Below are 18,708 nucleotides of genomic sequence, written 5' to 3'. Positions count from 1 at the left end.
GATGTTTCTTGCTCAACTTAACTCCAATGTAACGTATGCTGTTTCACGCAACAACACACACACGTCAACAGCCATAAGTCGGAATGGACTTGAAGGCAATCCGTTTCCATTTCATTTTTACACCATTAATGCTGTTCTAATGTATGTGATTGTATCTTCCTTCATAGGGGAGTTGTTCCAGTTTCTTGACTGTTTTGGTTGCCCTTTAATTCAATATCTGCTTTTGATGGTTGAAATATATTGTCCCTAGCAACCTTGAAATTGTTAGCTGTGAGGGTATGTGATTTTTGTTTTAAGGTGTTAGTGATTCTTCTTATTTTTTAAATTGTATTGTTTTTATTATTGCTGTGTTTGCCACTTTGGGCTTATTTGGGAGGAAGGGTGGGATGTATATTTAACAAATAATATGTTTTTAATGTTCAGCGATCATAACACACAGTGTTTCAAGTGCGGTTGCACCATAGATTTGTATAAAGTCCCTGCTATACAAATGGTGGGATTTACCTTTTTCACATCTGCCACACACTAGGATGATATTTTAATTGAATTATCCACTATGACCCTAACTTCCCCCCCCCGATCAATCACTGCCAGATTAAATCCAGTCAGTGTATATGTGTAGTTGGGTTTTTTTTTTTTTTACTCCAGTGTGCATGGCTTCACAATTACTTACATTGACTAACTTTTACAGAATCCTTGCTGGTTCTTTTCTTAGCAAGACTTGTTCGTCTATCTACATGCTTGATAATTTTACCTTTAGTAAGGTTTTCCACCACTTTACCTAGAATTGACATTAAGCTAACTGGCCAGTAATTCCTTGGATCCCCCGGGATCTCTCTTTTTTTAAAAAAAAATGATGTTGCATTTGCTGGTTTCTAACCCTTTGGTATGGAGGCTAATTTTAGGAACAAGATAATATTTAGATTTGAGTTCTTTAAGAATTCTCAGGTAAATCTGTTTCTAATTTGTCAATAAGGCCTAGAATTTCATCTCTTGTCATCACTACTGTTTACTTGGTTCTTTTCACACCCTTGAAAGTCAGTTAATGCTCAACATTTTCCATGGTAAAGGCAGATGCTAATAATTTATTTAGCTTCTTTGCTTTTTATTGTACAGCTACGAGAGTGGCTGTATACTATAGCTAATGTGGATTTTTCACATTCTGCAATGTTAAATTGAAAATACCCACCATGCCATCCTGATGCTTCCCATAAGCTCATTTCAAAACTAAACCTTACGAAACTTATAGTCCTGAACTCAGAAACGCTTGCTTAACAACCCTCTCGATTTTCATGGTGATACACAAAACAGTCAGAGAGAATAGAGAGTTCAAAGTCTAAGAAGAGTGGGAAAAACCCCAGAGCCCTTTTGGACTTTTTTCTGACAGTTTTCATAATCTGTTGAAATTCATTAAAAATCAGTCATGTCCACAGAGTACCTGTAATCCTGTTAATGACCTTGCTCGAAACTGTGACCTTCATCTTCTGCAGTTTAAACGTTTAAAAAATGCCGGACTGATTTTTAATTAATTTACAAAATTTTGGCTGGAACCCAATTATAACGTTGGGCATGCTCAGTAAGAACCAACTGTCAGTGTTCTAAAAGCCCAACTCACAGCTGCTGGGCTTGGCTAATGAGGGGGCCATACCCACACCAGACTTTGATTTCACTTAAGAAAGTCATGGCTTCCCTCAGAATCCTGGGAAGTGTAGTTTGTGAAGGGTGCTGAGAGGAGACTCCTGTTCCACTGAGAGAGCTCCAGTGTCCAGAGTAGTTTAACAGTCAGCCACTCTGATTGAAGTTCTGTGAGGGAACAGGGCATCTCCTAGCAACTCTCAGAACCTTTCATTAACTACACTTCCCAGGATTCTTTCAGAGAAGCCATGACTGTCCAAAATGAACGAAAGGCCTGGTGTGGATGTGGCCAAGGATAGCTTTGGTTTAAATTTGGGTGCATGTGCCTGCTGTAGAATAAAAGGTGGGGGAAACCCTGGAAAGCAATGATACTGTTCACAATGTTTTCCTTTTGGAAAGGAAAGGGGCTTCCCCTCTGCCCAGTGCCCACCCATCCAATCTCCCGCCCTCCCTGCTTCTCCCCTGGGTCAGTGTTGGACTATGACCCAGGAGACTAGGGTTCGAATCCCCACACAGCCATGAAGCTCACTGCAAAGCAGTGATACTGTTCACATTTTCCTTTTGGAAACGAAAGGGTCTTCCCTTCTGCCCAGTGCCCACCCAATCTCCTCCCTTCACCCTCACCCTCCTCCTCCACCTCCCTTCCTTGACCCTCACCCGGGTCAGTGTTGGACTACGTCCTGGGAGACCAGGGTTCAAATCCCCACACAGCCATGAAGCTCACTGGGTGACCTTTGGTCAGTCACTGCCTCTCAGCCTCAGAGGGAGGCAATGGAAAAACCACCTCTGAATACCATTTACCATGAAAACCCTATTCATAGGGTTGCCATAAGTCGGGATAGACTTAAAGGCAGTCCATTTCCATTTTCGAACATGATTGCACAGAAATAATCCTATTGAACTCAAAAAGTATGCAAATGATCAAACCCACACTTCCTTCTCCTCCCTCCTTTCCCCTCCCTCTTGCCCCTTTCCTCCCCCTTCCATTCCCCTCTCCCCATCCCAATCCCCTCCTTCCCCTTGCCCTTCTCCTTCCTTCTCCCCATGGTCAGTTTTACCTATCCTAAGCATGATTGCACAGGAGTAAATACCATTGCACTCTATAAGCATGAAAATGATCAAACCTGCCTTCCCTTCCCCCTTTCTTTGTCCCCAATCCATTCCTCCCCCTCCCCCATGGTCAGTTTTACCTATCCTAACCATGATTGTATAGGAGTAAATCCCACTGAACTCAATAAACATGCAAATGATCAGACCTGTCCTCCTCCCCGCCCTCCTGCCTGCTCCCATCCCAGTCCTCCCCTCTGCCTTTCCTCCCCTCCCTCCTCCTCCCCCCCTCCCCATCCCCTGTGGTCAGTTTCACCTATCCTAAGCATGATTGCAGGGGAGTAAATACTATATTCTTCCAAGCTACACAGGAAGTGGATTGAACTGTGAAAGACCAACCCAAATTGTGTTTGCATTTTGACAAATTTGTAGGGCAGTCCAGTATCTCAGAGAGGAGGTCAGGTCTCCTGCTCCCCTGGTGCATTCGCTATAGCTGCCCAATTTCCCTGCTTTTTAAAGCAGCCAGCCACTGCCTCTCAGCCTCATGAAAACCCTATTCATAGGGTCGCTGTAAGTCGGAATCGATTTGAAGGCAGTACATGTAAGTGTTTTTAGTGGTATGCTCTACAAATTCATTCCCTCTCCCTCTCTCTCTCTCTCTCTCGTGTGTGCGTGTGTGCATGCGTGCGCGCATCACGTAAGGTCAGTTTGCATTTGTTTTGCCTATGTGTGTATTCCATCACCCCCCTCATTGGGCCATACATTTTAGCTGTTCTTCTGTTGTTATTTTGGGCAACACCCAATCCATCTCAAGAGATGTTTGTAACTTCCCTTTTCAGCTTTATTTTTACCAGTCCCCTCAGTTTTCAGGTGTTTCATTTTTTATATGAGTGTGTGGGACTTTGTTGTTATCCACTGGTAGGCTGAATTGGATTGCACTGTGGTCACAGTTTCCCATTGGTTTGAACAATATTTGTGTCTTGTCCTGGGTGCCACTCAGAATTATGCCCAGGGTTACCTCCCCTTTGTTGAGTTCCACGACCAGTTGTTCTAGGAGACAGTCATTTAGGGTATCTAAAAATGTCTCTGGGATGTGGGTTTTCCCCATACACCCTTTGGCTGACTATCATGTACACTCAATGCACACTGATTGTCTAGTTCTATTCCATCTCTGAATATCAAACTCTTATCCTTAGTGATCACTCATTCTGAACTTTATACTTTTGAACTTTTCCCCAAGGGTCGGTTTAAAAGCTTCTCTGCAACTTCTTTTTTATTTTTAATATTAAGAGCCAGTGCTCTGTCTCCACATTAGTTCAAGTGAAGACTGTCCCTTTTGTACAGGCGTGGCTTGTCCCCAAACATTCCCCAGTGCCTAACAAATCCAAACTCCTGCTGTAAACACCACCATCTCATCTATGTGTTAGATCTCTCTGCTTTACCGGACTAGCTGCCCTGCATATGGAACAGGTCTTGGATTTATCCAGCTGCCTAAATTTTGCTTTCAGGACTGCATGAATACATTTCCTTTTGAGATTGGTGCAATGTGTAGCACAACTGCTAACTCCTCCCCAGCACTGTCCAGTGGGATGTCTAAATGATATGTGACATCTACAATCATCATGGCAGGCAGGCAGGCAAGACACCCTGAGGTCTACACATCTGTCACACACCCATCTTTCTTTGTTTCTAATGATTGAATTGCCCAGTGCTAGGAAACCCCCCCCCCGATGCCACTGCCTTAAGTCATATCTTCAGCATGAGAAGATACCAGTTTGCCCTCCAAAAAATGGGCCCCTTCTAAATGATCGTTTTTCTCTTCCTTGAAGTGATACCTTCCTTCCCTGCAACCCAAATTCTCCATGACAGCAGAGGTACAGTTACCCTGGGAGTTGGACACTGCTGTTATGTTTCTGAAGGCCTCCTCCACCAACCTGTCTGCCTCACTTAGCTTCTCCAGTTGCCCTGACCTCAAGGGATCAAACTTGTTTTTTGAGAGCTAGAAGCTCATTGTACCAAGCAAACACATTTATTTATTTATTGAATTTTTATCCTGCCCTTCCTCGCAAAGGAGCCCAGGACAACAAACTTAAATAAAACAATTTAGCAAGAAAAAGAAAAGCATACTAAAAACATTTAAAAACACAGTAACAATTTAAAATATTCTAAACCATAGTTAAAAACATTCTTTCAGCAGTGATGTTTGGGTTGCCAGGAACAGTCATCCTTCAGCCACCAAATGCCTGGGTAAACAGATTCCTTTCAGATTCTTCCTGAAAGTCAATAGTGATGGAGACAGATGCACCTCGCTGGGGGGTGCATTTCATGCAACAGGGAACCACCACTGGAAAGGCCTTGTGATGGGTCAGTGCTAACTGGGCATACCCACATCTTATAAGATGGGGGATTATTGGCTTTATAAGATGTGGGGTACCTGGCTCAGTAATATTACATGCAAGAAGGATTGTAGTATTGTTGTTGATAACAAGCTGAATATGAGCCAACAGTATAATGTGGCAGCAAAAAGGCAAATGTTATTTTAGGCTGCATTAACGGAAGTATAGTTTCCAAAATGCCTGAAGTACTAGTTCCCCTCTGTTCAGCATGGTTAGGCCTCATCTTGAATACTGCATCCACTTCTGGACACCACACTTTAAGAAGGATGCAGACAAACTGGAACAGGTTCAGAGGAAAGCAATAAGGATGATCAGGGGACTGGAAACAAAGCCCTGTGAGAAGAGACTGAAAGAACTGGTTGTGTTTAGCCTTGAGAAGAAAAGGCTGAGGGGAGATATGATAGCACTCTTTGGATTTGGATTCCTGCATTGCACAGGCAGTTGGACTTGATGGCCTTATAGGCCCCTTCCAACTCTACTATCCTGTGATTCTATAAGTACTTGAGAGGTTGTCACACAGAGGAGGGCCAGGACCTCTTCTCAATCATTCCAGAGTCCACGATGCGGAATCATCGCTTCAAGTTACAAGAAGCCAGATTTTGGCTGAACATCAGGAAAAACGTTCTAACTGTTAGAGTGATGTGACAGTGGAACCAATTACCTAGGGAGGTGGTGGGCTCTCCAACACTGGAGGCATTCAAGAGGCAGCTGGACAGCCATCTGTCAGGTATGCTTTAAGTTGGATTCCTTAACTGAACAAAAGGTTGGACTCAATTCTGTGATTCAATGGTTCTATCCAGTGGGCAGATAGTCTACTTGTGACAGTATATTGGACCTTACACCCACCATATCCCTGCCCAATTTCTACATCATAACTATTTATTGGGCTCATATACTTTGAAAATTGAGTTATGAGAGATCAAGTGTTAGCGTTGCACTATGTTTCATAAAATTCATTAGTAGTAATGAATGGATAATTTTTAGCTTTGTGTCATGAATTTATGGTAGCCAGTTTTTCCCTGGATGAGTGATCTTTGACCACCTTCATGGAATAAGCTTCTCTTTTTTCAAAGGACATTTTAGAGTGTGGATTTTCCTTTAGGTCTCTTGGGCAATCAGGACTTATGGGGACAAGCTTAAAGATACAGGATACGTGACCTTTGAAGCTGCCTTCTAAGTGGAGTGTTAATTACTAAAGTGTCAAGTGAGAGAAAAGGAATAACTACCATATATTCTGGCGTATAAGACGACTGGGCGTATAAGACGACCCCCAACTTTTCCAGTTAAAATATAGAGTTTGGGATATACTCGCCGTATAAGACTACCCCTGCTTATGACATGCAAGCGATGTACCTTACTGGCGATTGGCTGGTTGTTGTATACAAAGCAGGGGATTTGAACCCCAGCCTTCCAGGTCTTAATCCAATTCTCTAACCACTATACCCCACTAGCATAAAATAAAACTCGGCATACATCCTAACCACTACACCGCGCCACATAAAATGAAACAAAACCTAGCTAGGGGACAGGATGGTACAGAGCGAAACAAGTGCCAGGGATGAGTTGGGTGTTTTTAAGCTCCACACCCTAAAAATGAGATTATGACATCAGCCTGTGCTGGCACCTTTTAATTTTGGAATAGTCTACTGCACAAAACACTAGTCCCTATGATTGCCATTGCTTCTTTTTAGCCTGCATCGCAGCCTCCCCTGCCCTGGTGCCCACCAGATGTTTCGGACTACAACTCCCAACTGTGCTGGCTGGGAGTGGTCGTGCAAAACATCTAGAGGGCCCTGGGTTGGCAGAGGGTGCTGTGCCCCAAACATTTCCATTTCCAGGCCGATTCTAACAGAACCACCACACTGCAAATTCAAACAGCTTAGCTTAAGAAAAAGCATACAGAATTGCCATGACTTTGCCCACATGCCCTGCATTTAAACACACACAGATGCAGCTTCCCCTGCCGCCTTCCAAGGTCTTAGCGATCAAGTTAGCTTGGACAGACCTAGCTGCAACAATTCTCTTTTCACAAACAAGGGGGGGGGAAGACAAAAATAAATAACCAAGCCCAAAACACACACACGGGACAGAATAAGAATTGCTAACTTATTTCGGGGAGCTGCGGTGCATTCAATTTGCAAAAAAATGTATCTATAATGGGTGGCAAAGATTTGGTGTAGGCCTCAAGAGGAGACGGGCACTTCCTGGATCTAACAGAGAGGGGGAAGGAAAGAAGAAATTGAGCCAGGGAGAATGCACACTTGGGGGAAGGTGGACTTAAAATATTCCACAGGGATGCAACATATTTTGGGAAGGCAAGCAGAAGCATCTCCCAATAAAAATAATAATAAAAAAGAGCTATCATGCACAAACATGGCTTTCAGGCACTGATGGGCGGTGGGGACACCATCCACAATCTTAGCTGAACAGGGCTAAACAAACAGAACATTGTCCCAACCACAATGGCCCAATCACCAGCAAAAACCAGAGAGATGACCCCTCCCCAGCTAGCAACAGTGTTGGACATTCAGGGGGCGGAGGGAGAAAAACATACATAATACCTCCTATCTCCCCCTTTTTTTGGCTAAACATTTGTAGTCAGCTGCAAAGAACTCTTCCATTTCTCAAAACACCAAAGGCCTTTAACAAAAATCTGCTTCCCCATCCCAGAGAAACAACACAAGCTGGGAAGAAGGGGGGAGGTCGGGGTTCTCCCCCCAAAAAAACCCCTAAGTTAAAAAAAAACTTTATCCAACCACAATCTTTTTCATATATATTTTTAAAAGATTTTTTTAAAAGGAAGAGAAAACAAAAGGGGGGGCTTATAGATTTGAGGGGAGGGGAGAAGACCTGGAAAGGGCCCCCACCCTCTATAGAATAGGATTTCTGAGAAACAGCATCAAAAAGGAGGGAAGGGAATGATCATTACTCTAATTTTCCAAGAAGAAAATGAATGCCAGTGTTGTTTCTGCAGCAATGAATCAGATCCGTGGGGAAGGGGGGGGCTGTGAATTTACACTGCCCCCCCCAAATCTCCTTATAAAAATTACCGTAGTTGGGGGCGGGGAATGCACAGCTCAAGGAACACACCCGGCCTCAAAATAAGTTTAGCTATTAAAAGCAGCTTGCCCAGAGCTTCACGGCCACGATCCCACACACCTTTACTTGGAAGTAACCGCCCTTGAACATAGCGGGGCTTCCTTCCAAGTAGGCTGCAAAATCCTAAGCGTCTAGGGCGGGGGATCCCCCTTACCTCCGAGTAAACGCGCAGAGGGCTGGGCTGCTAACGGGATGAGTCGATGCGAAAAGTTCACCTTGGGAGGCGAGGGGGGACCTTCTTTACTTCCGAATAAAGGCGATTCCCGCCGGGCTTTGCTTGGGAGTGAAGAAGCCCCCGGGGGGCTTACTTTAGAGTAACGATGCAGTGGAACTGGGCGGCACAAACTCTTTCGAGCATGAATTTCCTTGGGGAAAAAACGCCTAAGCGCTCCATGCAATCAAAAGCAGGACTGGACCCAACCTTGGCCACAAAGTAGGCCTGCTGAAATCAACAGGCACGGCCGGGCTCCGTTAGTTTCAGTGGGTCTCCTCTGGAGTAGAACTTTCCTGGAGGCCAGCCCGCAGCCGATCACACATTTCCCAACTCTAATTCGAGGGAGACTGCGTCACCCCAGCCATGCCTACTCAGAAGTAAGTCCTCTTGACTTTCACGGGGCTTACTCCCAGGTAAGCGGGGTCACGAGTGCCGCCCCAGTCAGGCTCAGAAGAGACAAACATTCACACACCCCATTTGAAACCGATGGGCTCAAGTCTACTCTAAAAGTAACTTGAATTGTTGGATAACCCCCATAAGCATTTTCCCGTTAAAGGAAAGAAAAGAGACCGATCCAACTTAATATTTTGCTCACCCGATGAAGGAGAGAAAGAGAAGATGGGGAGGGGGAAGGATGGAGGGGAAAAGGAAGGTCACCCCCCACTCACCCTCTCCGACCCCAAATGGCTTAAAAGAAACGTGCCTGGCGCAGACCCGTTGAAATTAACAAGTCTAGTCAGTTTCACCAGAGGAAGCAGAATTGCTCCGGACTGGCCTGCTTTGGCTAATCTTTTCCTGAACCCAAAACGGCGTTGGAAGAAGGAAGGATTGGACAGGAGGGGGACGCTGAAGGAAGGAAAGTGGCGGGGGGGAAGAGAGAGACTTGTTGCAAGGAGGAGAGAGCTCTAGTTCCTTACATTCACGTTTGGCAGGAAGTCAAATGGATATATAATATATATATTCCCCTTTCTTTCTCCGGCGCCCGGTTTAATTGATTTTTTTTGCGGGGGGGAGGGATGAGGGAGGGTCTCTTCTGCGGCTTCCCACGCGGCAGCGGCGCTGCAATGGCGCCTGAAACGCAGCGCCTCCGCCGTCTGCCCTCCGCGTAGCATCGTGGGGAGCCCGTCGAGAGGACCCAGGAGATCGGGGCTCCAATACCCCCTGCCGCTTTGCCAGGAGGCTCACCGGGGACCCTAAGTCGGGCCCTCCCTGCGGCTGCTGGATCACGCCCCTCGCCCAGCACCTGCCCTCCTCCCCGGGGCCAAGCAGACTTGGGCGCAGAAGGGCTTCCTTGGATCCAGCAGCGACCTCCAGCCATCTCGCCCGCCCCGAGCTCCAGCCCCCGCATGCCGGGCCTGACGCAGCTGCGCTCGCTCGGCGGTGGCCCGAACAAGGAGCTCCAGCAACTTCTTCCCTGCCGCTCGGCAAGCCGGGGGCAGTAGGGAGCCAAGCGGCCGGGCTCCCTCGGGGCAGCCTTCGGGTATATGCAGGGAGGGGATGGAGGCGCCCCTTCCCCTCTAAGCCGTGACCATTGGCCGCTACTGCAGCTTTGTTGTGTCTCGGGAATGTTCCACGCCGCTCGCTGATCCTCCCCCCGGCCCCTCTGATTCAGCCCCGCCGTCCGTCCTCCCGCCCGCGTCATCCCGGCCTGGCTTCTGGCTCGGCAGCTATTTTTCAGCACCCGGCATATAAAACGACCCCCAACTTTGGAGAAGATTTTCCAGGATTAAAAAGTCGTCTTATACGCCGGAATATACGGTATGTGTTAAGAGCTAGATGTTCCTTAACTCACTACTTAATAGGGCATTTATCAGGTGGGCAGGATGTGTACTGTAGTTGAAGAGACAATGTGTGTGAGACAGTCTCCTGGGTAACACTGACTGTTTCCTAAAAGGTGACTCATCAGCCTGTTCTCATGGAAATCGTAGACTGGTTTTAATTTATGGATGTCCGGAATTTCAAAAAGACATTTCTCTATCAGAGACTCCAGTTGCTATGAGCTTCAGAGGCACTAAGAGGCAATGAGATTGCTTGCCACTTTGGAATGCTTCTGTACCCAGTGCAAGTTCAAAGACAACCCCCCCACACATACACACATTGGTCACACCACAGTTGGAGGGTTATCCACATGGAAGCATTTCCTCATAGCAAATACACTGCTTTTACTATGTTAATAGATTGCAAGGTTCACACTTCGTGCCCAGTGGTACCTTCTAATCCATAGTTCTCCATTCACACAAGTAGGTGTTCCTCTGGGAAGGATTAGTGTCGCTGTTTCCTTGTGGCTCTGCCCTCTAATTTTACATTTTTACTCCCTCTGGTTGCTCAGATCCTGGGCATGTGCAGATATTTTTGACCTGTGCAGTATTTCCACTCCCTCCTGCCCCCACCGCTTCCTGAATTTTGGAGGTTGAAAAGAAGTGGGGTCATCTGCCCCCCCCTTTCTCCATTGCCCTTTGCTTTTTCTGAGTTAATTTTTCCCTGCTGGAAAAATAAGTATATCAATATTTTAGAGAAAATATCAATATCGATACTTTCTCAAAATATAAATACCAATATTTATATTTTCTCAAAATATAAATACCAATATTGATATTTTCTCAAAATACCAATACTGATATTATTTTTTTCTTTAAAATATTGATATTAATATCTATTTTTGAGGTGACCTTTTTTAAAAAATCCACTTAGATTTTTTAGGGGGGGGGAATTGGAAACCAGGTGCAGAGAGATGTTACTTCAAAATTCTGTCTGCATAGATTGAGAATATGAGAAAGAATGATAAGATCCAATGGCAATTTCCATCGCGTGTTGCAAAAAATGAAAGAAGTTTGCTTGGGGAGAAAGGGAGGGCTGCACCAAACGTTGAAGGGGGGAGGACAGAGCAGTCAGAAGTTGCTAGATAAACCACCAGAAACAAAATGGAATTCATGAGAGAGTTAGTGGGCGGAGAAAGGGGAGCAGCTGAAACTGACAATTCACCCATCGAAGCAAACTGTCTGCAAAGACATGTAGAGTGGAGTGGAGCCGTATTGTTCTCAGCTTTTAATATTATCAGTGGATTGGGTTAGTACGGATTTATGCGGGAAAACTATGTGATAACTTCTGTTTACCAGTAACATCATGTGAACCATGTGAATTAAAAAGAGATGTGAGTAGCACCAAACACATACTAAATCACCATGTAGATGAACCCTCACTCATCAGAATAAGATGTACTCACTTTTGGTCAGCCCCTTGCAAAAACTTAATTAAGGGCTCAATGCTAATGTGTAGAATTAATTTAAAATGCTGCAAGAATGTATCAATGTTTGTCCATAAACAGTGAGCTCAGGACAGAGGTGCCTGAGGAATTTGATCTTTGTGAATTCCTGTACAGGATGATCTGATCTGCACTTCTGGGGCTAGTGGCCCTTTTGGAATTTAGCTATATGCTGCATTTTGCAATTCTCAGCTATTTAAATGTATCAGAATAGAAGATTTGGTCTGACTTTAGCTCCATTTCCATTCAACATAATTGCCTTAGAGAGATGAAGGAACCTCAGACAAAAATGCTGCAAGAAGTTTGTATTACTCTTATGAAACTTCAGGGCTGTATTTGCCACCCTGGGCTTCTACTGGAAGGGCGGGATATAAATTTAATTAATAATAATAATAATAAAATATTCATTCACATACATAATTTAAAAGAAAATAAACATTTTATATGTATTTTGAGATGACTTTTTAAAAATGCAGATTAATAAGGAAATGAGTGAAAAAAATGAAAGTGACACAGACAGGAATAAATGTATCCATCCCGTCCTTGGCATAATTACTTAGTAAATGAGCATTGCATAAAATCCTGTACTTTAGGCTTTAGATTTTGACCTAGGCATGTTAAAATCAATAGGAAAGTTGCTACTGACTTTTATGGGATTTTTATTATGTCTTATGTGATTAGAAACAAGAATAAACATGTTGGTTTTGAGCCAGGGCTTCATGAATGACATTTATTTCTCCAAAGATATGATTGAATCTGGTTCTTGCTCTAGAACTATTGATTGCCATATTGGTTTATAAAAACCCCAATAAAAATAGATCTGTGGAAACTAACTTTGACATTTTAAAATCAAGTGGTAGCTTTAAATCATAGGTTTACAAATGCAGTCTCATCACAATTTTACAGAACTCACAAATTAATGCTTTTCATAGTTTGTTTTAAGGTATGTCAACTGTTACTGGAAAAGGGAAAGTGCTATTGCACCTTGAAGGCTAGCTTTAAGGAGGCCAAAGTTTGCTTGTTTGATCAGATGCATGAAGTGTACACATGAAAGGATGGTTGAGATATGTGATACCAAACAATGGTTTGGTATCACATAAAAGAACAATCAAGGATTCACAGGTTCACACAATCTGCCCCCCTCCTCCTGATTTCCCCATGGTAATTCCTTCCTCTTTTGAGGCAAACCATTACATCTCATCCATATTGGAAAACTGCCCTGGGCTCCTGCTGGGAGGAAGGGTGGGATATAAATCAAATAATAAATAAATAATAAATAAATAATAAAATTATTTGTCATTGCCTTAGAAATCAGAATCAAGCTGTTGATTGATGTTGCATGTAAACCTTTCAGAAGTCTATGCAAGCTTATGCCCCAACGTAGCCCCATACAACAAGCTACTCTTCTGGAATATATCTTGCAGAGGTACTATAAGTTTGCATTCTTGTTTCAAATATAGGAAGAACATTCTTCGATTCTTGGATGCAGAAAGAGATGTCTCGGTAGTCAAAAGCAGTTTCAAACCAGGAGATGTAATCCATTATGTGCTAGACAGACGCCGTACACTCAACATTTCTCAGGATTTACACAGTCTTCTTCCTGAGGTTTCGCCGATGAAGAACCGCCGATTTAAGTCATGTGCAGTTGTAGGAAATTCAGGTATCCTCCTTGATAGCGGCTGTGGAAAAGAGATTGACAACCATGAGTTTGTTATAAGGTGAGCATTCATCTTTTGCATGACAGGATGTCTATTACTTCAACAATAATGAACACGAATGCTTTAACTGGGAACAATGATTTAGAATTGCTGAGTGATACTTCTCACTGTGTGGTGCCCAGAGTTTAATATACTTCAGTATAAAGAGGACAGGACCATTGCATAGATTGTGGATGAGAATTTGCCCTGTTGGAGGTAGCAGGGAAATTTGTAATATTGTTTTGTATGTTCCGGTTTTACTCCCTATGCAGGCAAAAATCACTATTCTGATAGCAAGCTGGCTCTACAACGGAAATGTTTTCATTTTCTCCTTCTTGCCAGTAGTCATAGCAGAAAATTACCACCTTTACTTATTATATATGCACTGTGTGGGGTACAATTTATGAGAAATGCATTGAGGATTAGCCAGATAGCCCCCATTAAGGGAATTGGAAGCCACACATATAAACCCTTGCGTGCTATACCAAAAAGATATTCTGACTGCATGTGCAATGCAAATGTATTCACATATTTTAGTTTTAATAATTTGCTTGTTCAAAACAAAATGTTATACATTGTCAAAGGTCAGCAAGAAACTCGAAGAGGTTTTCAGGCACTGTTTAATAGGCTGTCATTGTATGAATGTGAAACAAGTTTTAGTTGAAAATGCAGGGCATTGGGTGCCATCCAGAACCATTAAAAATCAATCAGAGGCTTGCTGTTGACTTTTGTGGTATATGGTTTATGTCCACTATGCTTTTTGCAAATAGGAGTTCTCCATGCCTCATAGAATAGATATGCATTTTTGTTGTCTATTTTTACTAATGTATGCATTTTTATGCATACTTTACCCTAATACATGCATTTTTGTACCCCATATTTGACTGGAGACCTGCATTGCAAAATTTGGAGAGGGGCAAATTTGGAAAGATTACTGTGTTTCAGTTCGCATGCTACTTCAAAAAGGCAGATTAGGTAGGCTTGCCTGTAAACGCAAACTGAATCAATTTCCCCCCCTGTCCTTAATTTCAATCGCACATGCTCAACTCTAGTACTGAAATCAGTGGGCCTAACTCTGCAATCCTAAGCAAGTTCAGTGTTACGAAGGGCCATTGACCTCAGTAGGGCTTACTTCCGAGTCAGCATACCTAAGATTGTGCTACATAGATAAGTAAGTAATACCATTGAAATCAGTGTAAATTATTCCTGTGCAACATTTTTATCAGGGCTGTTTTTTGATGTGAAAGTTGTCATTTCAGACTAGGGAATAAAGAGGTCTGTAGAAAATTCATAACTTTTGTTCTGCATGTTTTTGTGCTTATTTACAGCTATTGTTTCCCTAATGTGCTGCTGTTTCAGCACTGTGCACATTCTGTCCCAATTAGTCAACTACCTGTGGCTTGGCTAGGGTGAGAGAGCATCAGCCAATATTGCCTTGGTGTCCCAGTCCTTCATCTTGTTTCCCTGCCCTCCCTCCCTGCAAACAGCACCCCATGCTTTGACAAAGGGGTGTCTCTTTCATGGGAAGTAAACATTTTATTGAAATGTGTCCCATAGTGTTTTGGCTCAACAATACTGAAAGCATGCATAGGATTTCACTGTTAAAAGTGCTTAACTTTGGATTGATTGAACCTCATACCTTCTAATGTTGTAACGTAGAAGTGCATTCAGGATGAAGAGCGCTAAGCTATAGGATTATATCTCAAAACATTACTGTACTTTTCTTAATTGCAGAAAGCTCATCTTGATTACGGACTTCTAAAATTACAAAACTGTATAGGTCACTCTTTATTCAACATGAGGAAAAATGACATTTCTCCAATCTTTTGTTAATAGCAGCACATCTAATATCTATAAGGTTTTGACCATAAGGATAAAATATGCAAGATAAGAAACAAGTTAACAGTTACTTTTTCTATGTATACAATACTTTAAGTGAAATATTAAATCACCAGAACATGTGTGCTGTTAATCCACCAACTCCACCTAGGTCATTTCACCAGCCTATAGATTCTTGGGACTTGTATCAGTACAACACTTTTGGGGACTGGATGTTTTATCAGTGCCACCACCTGTTCTCGTAATTTAGGCTCTCATATTACTTTATTTCAACATGGAATGTCCTGGGATTTACTCCTCTTTCTTCTCTGACCAATACAGGCCCACTGCTAGACATATTCCAGAACGCTTCTCACTGTGCTGTTCACCCTATTTGCATGTGTTCAGGGAGGGGAGAGACTTACAGAAGTCATTTCATGTCTGAAAAGTATAATGCAGGAAGGTGTCTTGGGATTCAATTAGGAAAATAGTTTCCCATTTAACACACTGGATGAAAGTCTTCTTTCAATATGCTAGTCAAGTAAACTGCTAAAGCTGGCATGTTGGAATTCAGGGCTGTATAAACCACTTTATCCACCAGTGTATCTGCTAGAGGAAAATGAATGCGTAGTATAGGATATTCAGGCTTGCAGTATGTGAAATATTTGAAATCAGCAATGTATGCATTTATTATATTCTATTAGATGAAACTGGATGTCTTTTTTTAAAAGGGGCTAGACATGTGTTAAATGTTGCACTTCTGTAAGGTAGCACAAAAAATGCTCCTGAACTGTTCCTAGTGCAATTCTCTGGAAGCACTCTGTATTACAGAAGATAAGAAAAAGTATTGCTAAGTCTGTTCATTTGAAAATGGCATGGTCCCATTTAGTAATTTCCCTGCATGATCTCACATAGAGATTCAGTCATGAACTAACTGGATAGTTAAGCTGAACTATTGAATATTAAATGGATCAAATGGGTCAGAACTAATTGGCTTTCTTTATTTAATTGTAAGAAAAACATTGCACTTCTCATCTGAACCTGGCAAGTTTCAGGAAGTGGATGAAAAATAAGAAATGGCAATCAAGCTTTTATTCAGCTGATTAAAGAATCCTTGCTAGTCTGAGCACAAATAAGTTATTGCCTTTCTATTGCTCTTCTGGCTCCAAAGTGAGAATTGAGTCAGGAGTATGTGAAAATGAGTAAGAAAGCACAAATAAACCTGTTTGTTTGATAGACAGGAATGTAGAATAAGAATGTGAAACAACACATATGAAGGTGAAAGACAGGAGTTCTTTTGATTCAATTTGGGTATGTTCTCTCTCTCCCTCACTATCAGATCTTGTGTTCCACAATTACAGAGTCTAGGTGTAATAAAGCTGGTCACTTAAGTGGCCTTTGTACTTCATAAGAAGCCAGTGCCCAACGGCCCACCCACTGGTGCTGGGCCTGTGAAAGATAGTCTCAGTGTCTGCCATGTGACCAAAAATTGTGTCTTAAGATGGGTTTATCTTAAGCTTTCTTCACTGAGGAAGACCCATAAAATAGCCAAATTTATCTAAGACTCTGGAAGTAATGGACTTCTCCCAAGTAAAAGTAATTAGTGCCCAGCGTATTGGGTTGTATCCGACGCTGCCATTCTGCTTGCACAACAGACTTCCACTTGAAAAATAGAACTTCCATCTCCTTTTCCCTGCAGCCCACCATGCACCCTCAAAACCTGCACCAGATGTTTGGGGGGCTCTCTGGAACAAATTTGAGGGTGTGAGGGAAGAGGAGAGGAGGGGGAATCCCATTGTGTGAGTGAAATGCTGCTTGTGCATCATTGGATATAACCCATTATGACCATATCTAGGTATCGCACAACAAGACTGCATTGGAAGCTTTCTGTCCTTGTCCCAAATGTTTTATTTTGAATACTTGTTGTTCTACTGTTAACAACTAAGTTAGAGGGATAGAACGCGAAACATAGGGTCCCTGCTCTTACTTTGGAAGAGAGCCTAAGGCCCCCTTCATACACAACAGCCAGCAATGCAGACAACCTCCATATGGAGGTAATGGTTCATAACCAAAACATCTTGTGGGCACCACCCTATTGCAAACACAGCAGTGATTCTTGTGGCAAATATGAGAACCCCTCTAAGCTTATGAACCTGCTCTTAGTGATGAAAATCATCTTCCTTGGTGGAAAATCTGGCACTGACTTTACAGCTTCTGTCAGATGTGGCTTAGGCCAAGCTACGTGCGACACTGAATCAGGTAATATTCACTCCCCACAATGGTGTCTGTGTTGTTTTTGTTTTTAACAAAATGCAATTAGGGCAGCCACAGCTTTCCCAGGAAGGTCCAGCTGAGTGTGAGATGGAGGTTGGGGAGAAGAGGGTCTTCTAAACCCTTTCCTCTCATGTGATTTCTCTCATGGAGGGAAAGGTATCTGGGGGTGATGTTCAGTGGAACAAAAGCTGGAGGGAAAAGGATTAAAACTGTTTCTCCCCTCTACACCCCTCAGTTCCTTCAAGGCACATGGCGGCTTCTAAAGCTGCATTTTGTAAAATAAAACAAACAAAACTCTTTGGGGGAACATGAGTTATAATCACAGTTTTGGAACATAGGTAGCTGCCTTATACTGAGTCAGACCATTGGTCCATCCAGCTCAGTATTGTCCGCACTGACTGGCAGCAGTTCTCCAGGTTTTCAGACAGGGAGTCTCTCCCAGCCTTACCTGGAGATGCCAGGGATTGAACCTGGGACCTTCTGCATGCAAAGCAGATGATCTACCACTGAGCTATGGCCCTTCCCCTGATGCCCTTTTTTCCTACTTAGGCCACATTGGGATGAATAGGATTTTCACAGGCACCCTGCATGCTAGATTGTGCCCTTCCTGAGTTGACCTTAATTCCTTTGACATGCTTCAGAAGTATGTCAATATATATCGGGGAGTCAGGATACTGCATAGCCTGGGACCTAAACAACAATCACCAACATTGATTGTAAGTGACTGATCAGAACTATCACAGCAGCTGTTGACCATGGCCCCCTGCAAGTGGCTCTGCATTGGGGAAGAATGTACTAAGGCATAGCCACATAGGGAAGTTTGGCTGACCTCGTATGGCCCATGGGCTGGAAGTTCCCTACTACACATGTTATTCTGATTCCCAGGATCCCTACAATTTTGACAAGACAAGTTGCAGGTTATACCCCCAAACTTTGCATTTCTATTTTGTGGATATATACTTTCCATACAGCACTTCTGCACTTCTCAGGCTGGTGATCTCATGGACATACAAATATTTTTTCTATAATTAATCTGTTCATGGCAAAACAAATAGAAAGATAATGTGCATGTAGGTTTGAAGAACTGGACTGTATATGCATAAATAACAGGAGGAAAACATCTAAGTGACATCTGCTTGAAACAAATACTTCAGAATCTCCTATAGGAGTCTGCAGTGTAACTTCAGAAGGTAGAGGTATAGATCATTATTTTATGCTGTGTTATTTATGCTACCTGTTATTCACATGGAAAAACTAGCCTTTTGA

General features: G+C 43.0%; 1 protein-coding gene across 7 annotated transcripts in view; it reads left to right on the top strand.

The window, feature by feature from the left end:
- The window catches only part of ST8SIA4 (ST8 alpha-N-acetyl-neuraminide alpha-2,8-sialyltransferase 4), a 168,924-nt gene that overhangs the window by 29,956 nt on the left and 120,260 nt on the right, over window positions 1-18,708 (top strand). For all 7 annotated transcript variants that reach the window (XR_009762183.1, XM_061623217.1, XM_061623231.1 and 4 more), the window contains exon 3: window positions 13,114-13,371. Coding sequence is in view for 6 of the 7 variants with exons in the window: in XM_061623217.1 (XP_061479201.1) it covers window positions 13,114-13,371 (258 nt within the window). In the remaining variant the exon portion in view is untranslated. The remainder of the gene's footprint in view (window positions 1-13,113; window positions 13,372-18,708) is intronic.

The sequence above is a fragment of the Rhineura floridana genome, chromosome 1 (assembly GCF_030035675.1).
Source record: "Rhineura floridana isolate rRhiFlo1 chromosome 1, rRhiFlo1.hap2, whole genome shotgun sequence".
NCBI lineage: Eukaryota > Metazoa > Chordata > Lepidosauria > Squamata > Rhineuridae > Rhineura > Rhineura floridana.
The sequence above is the reverse complement of the archived record's forward strand: the minus strand, read 5'-3'. Positions and strand labels throughout refer to the sequence as shown.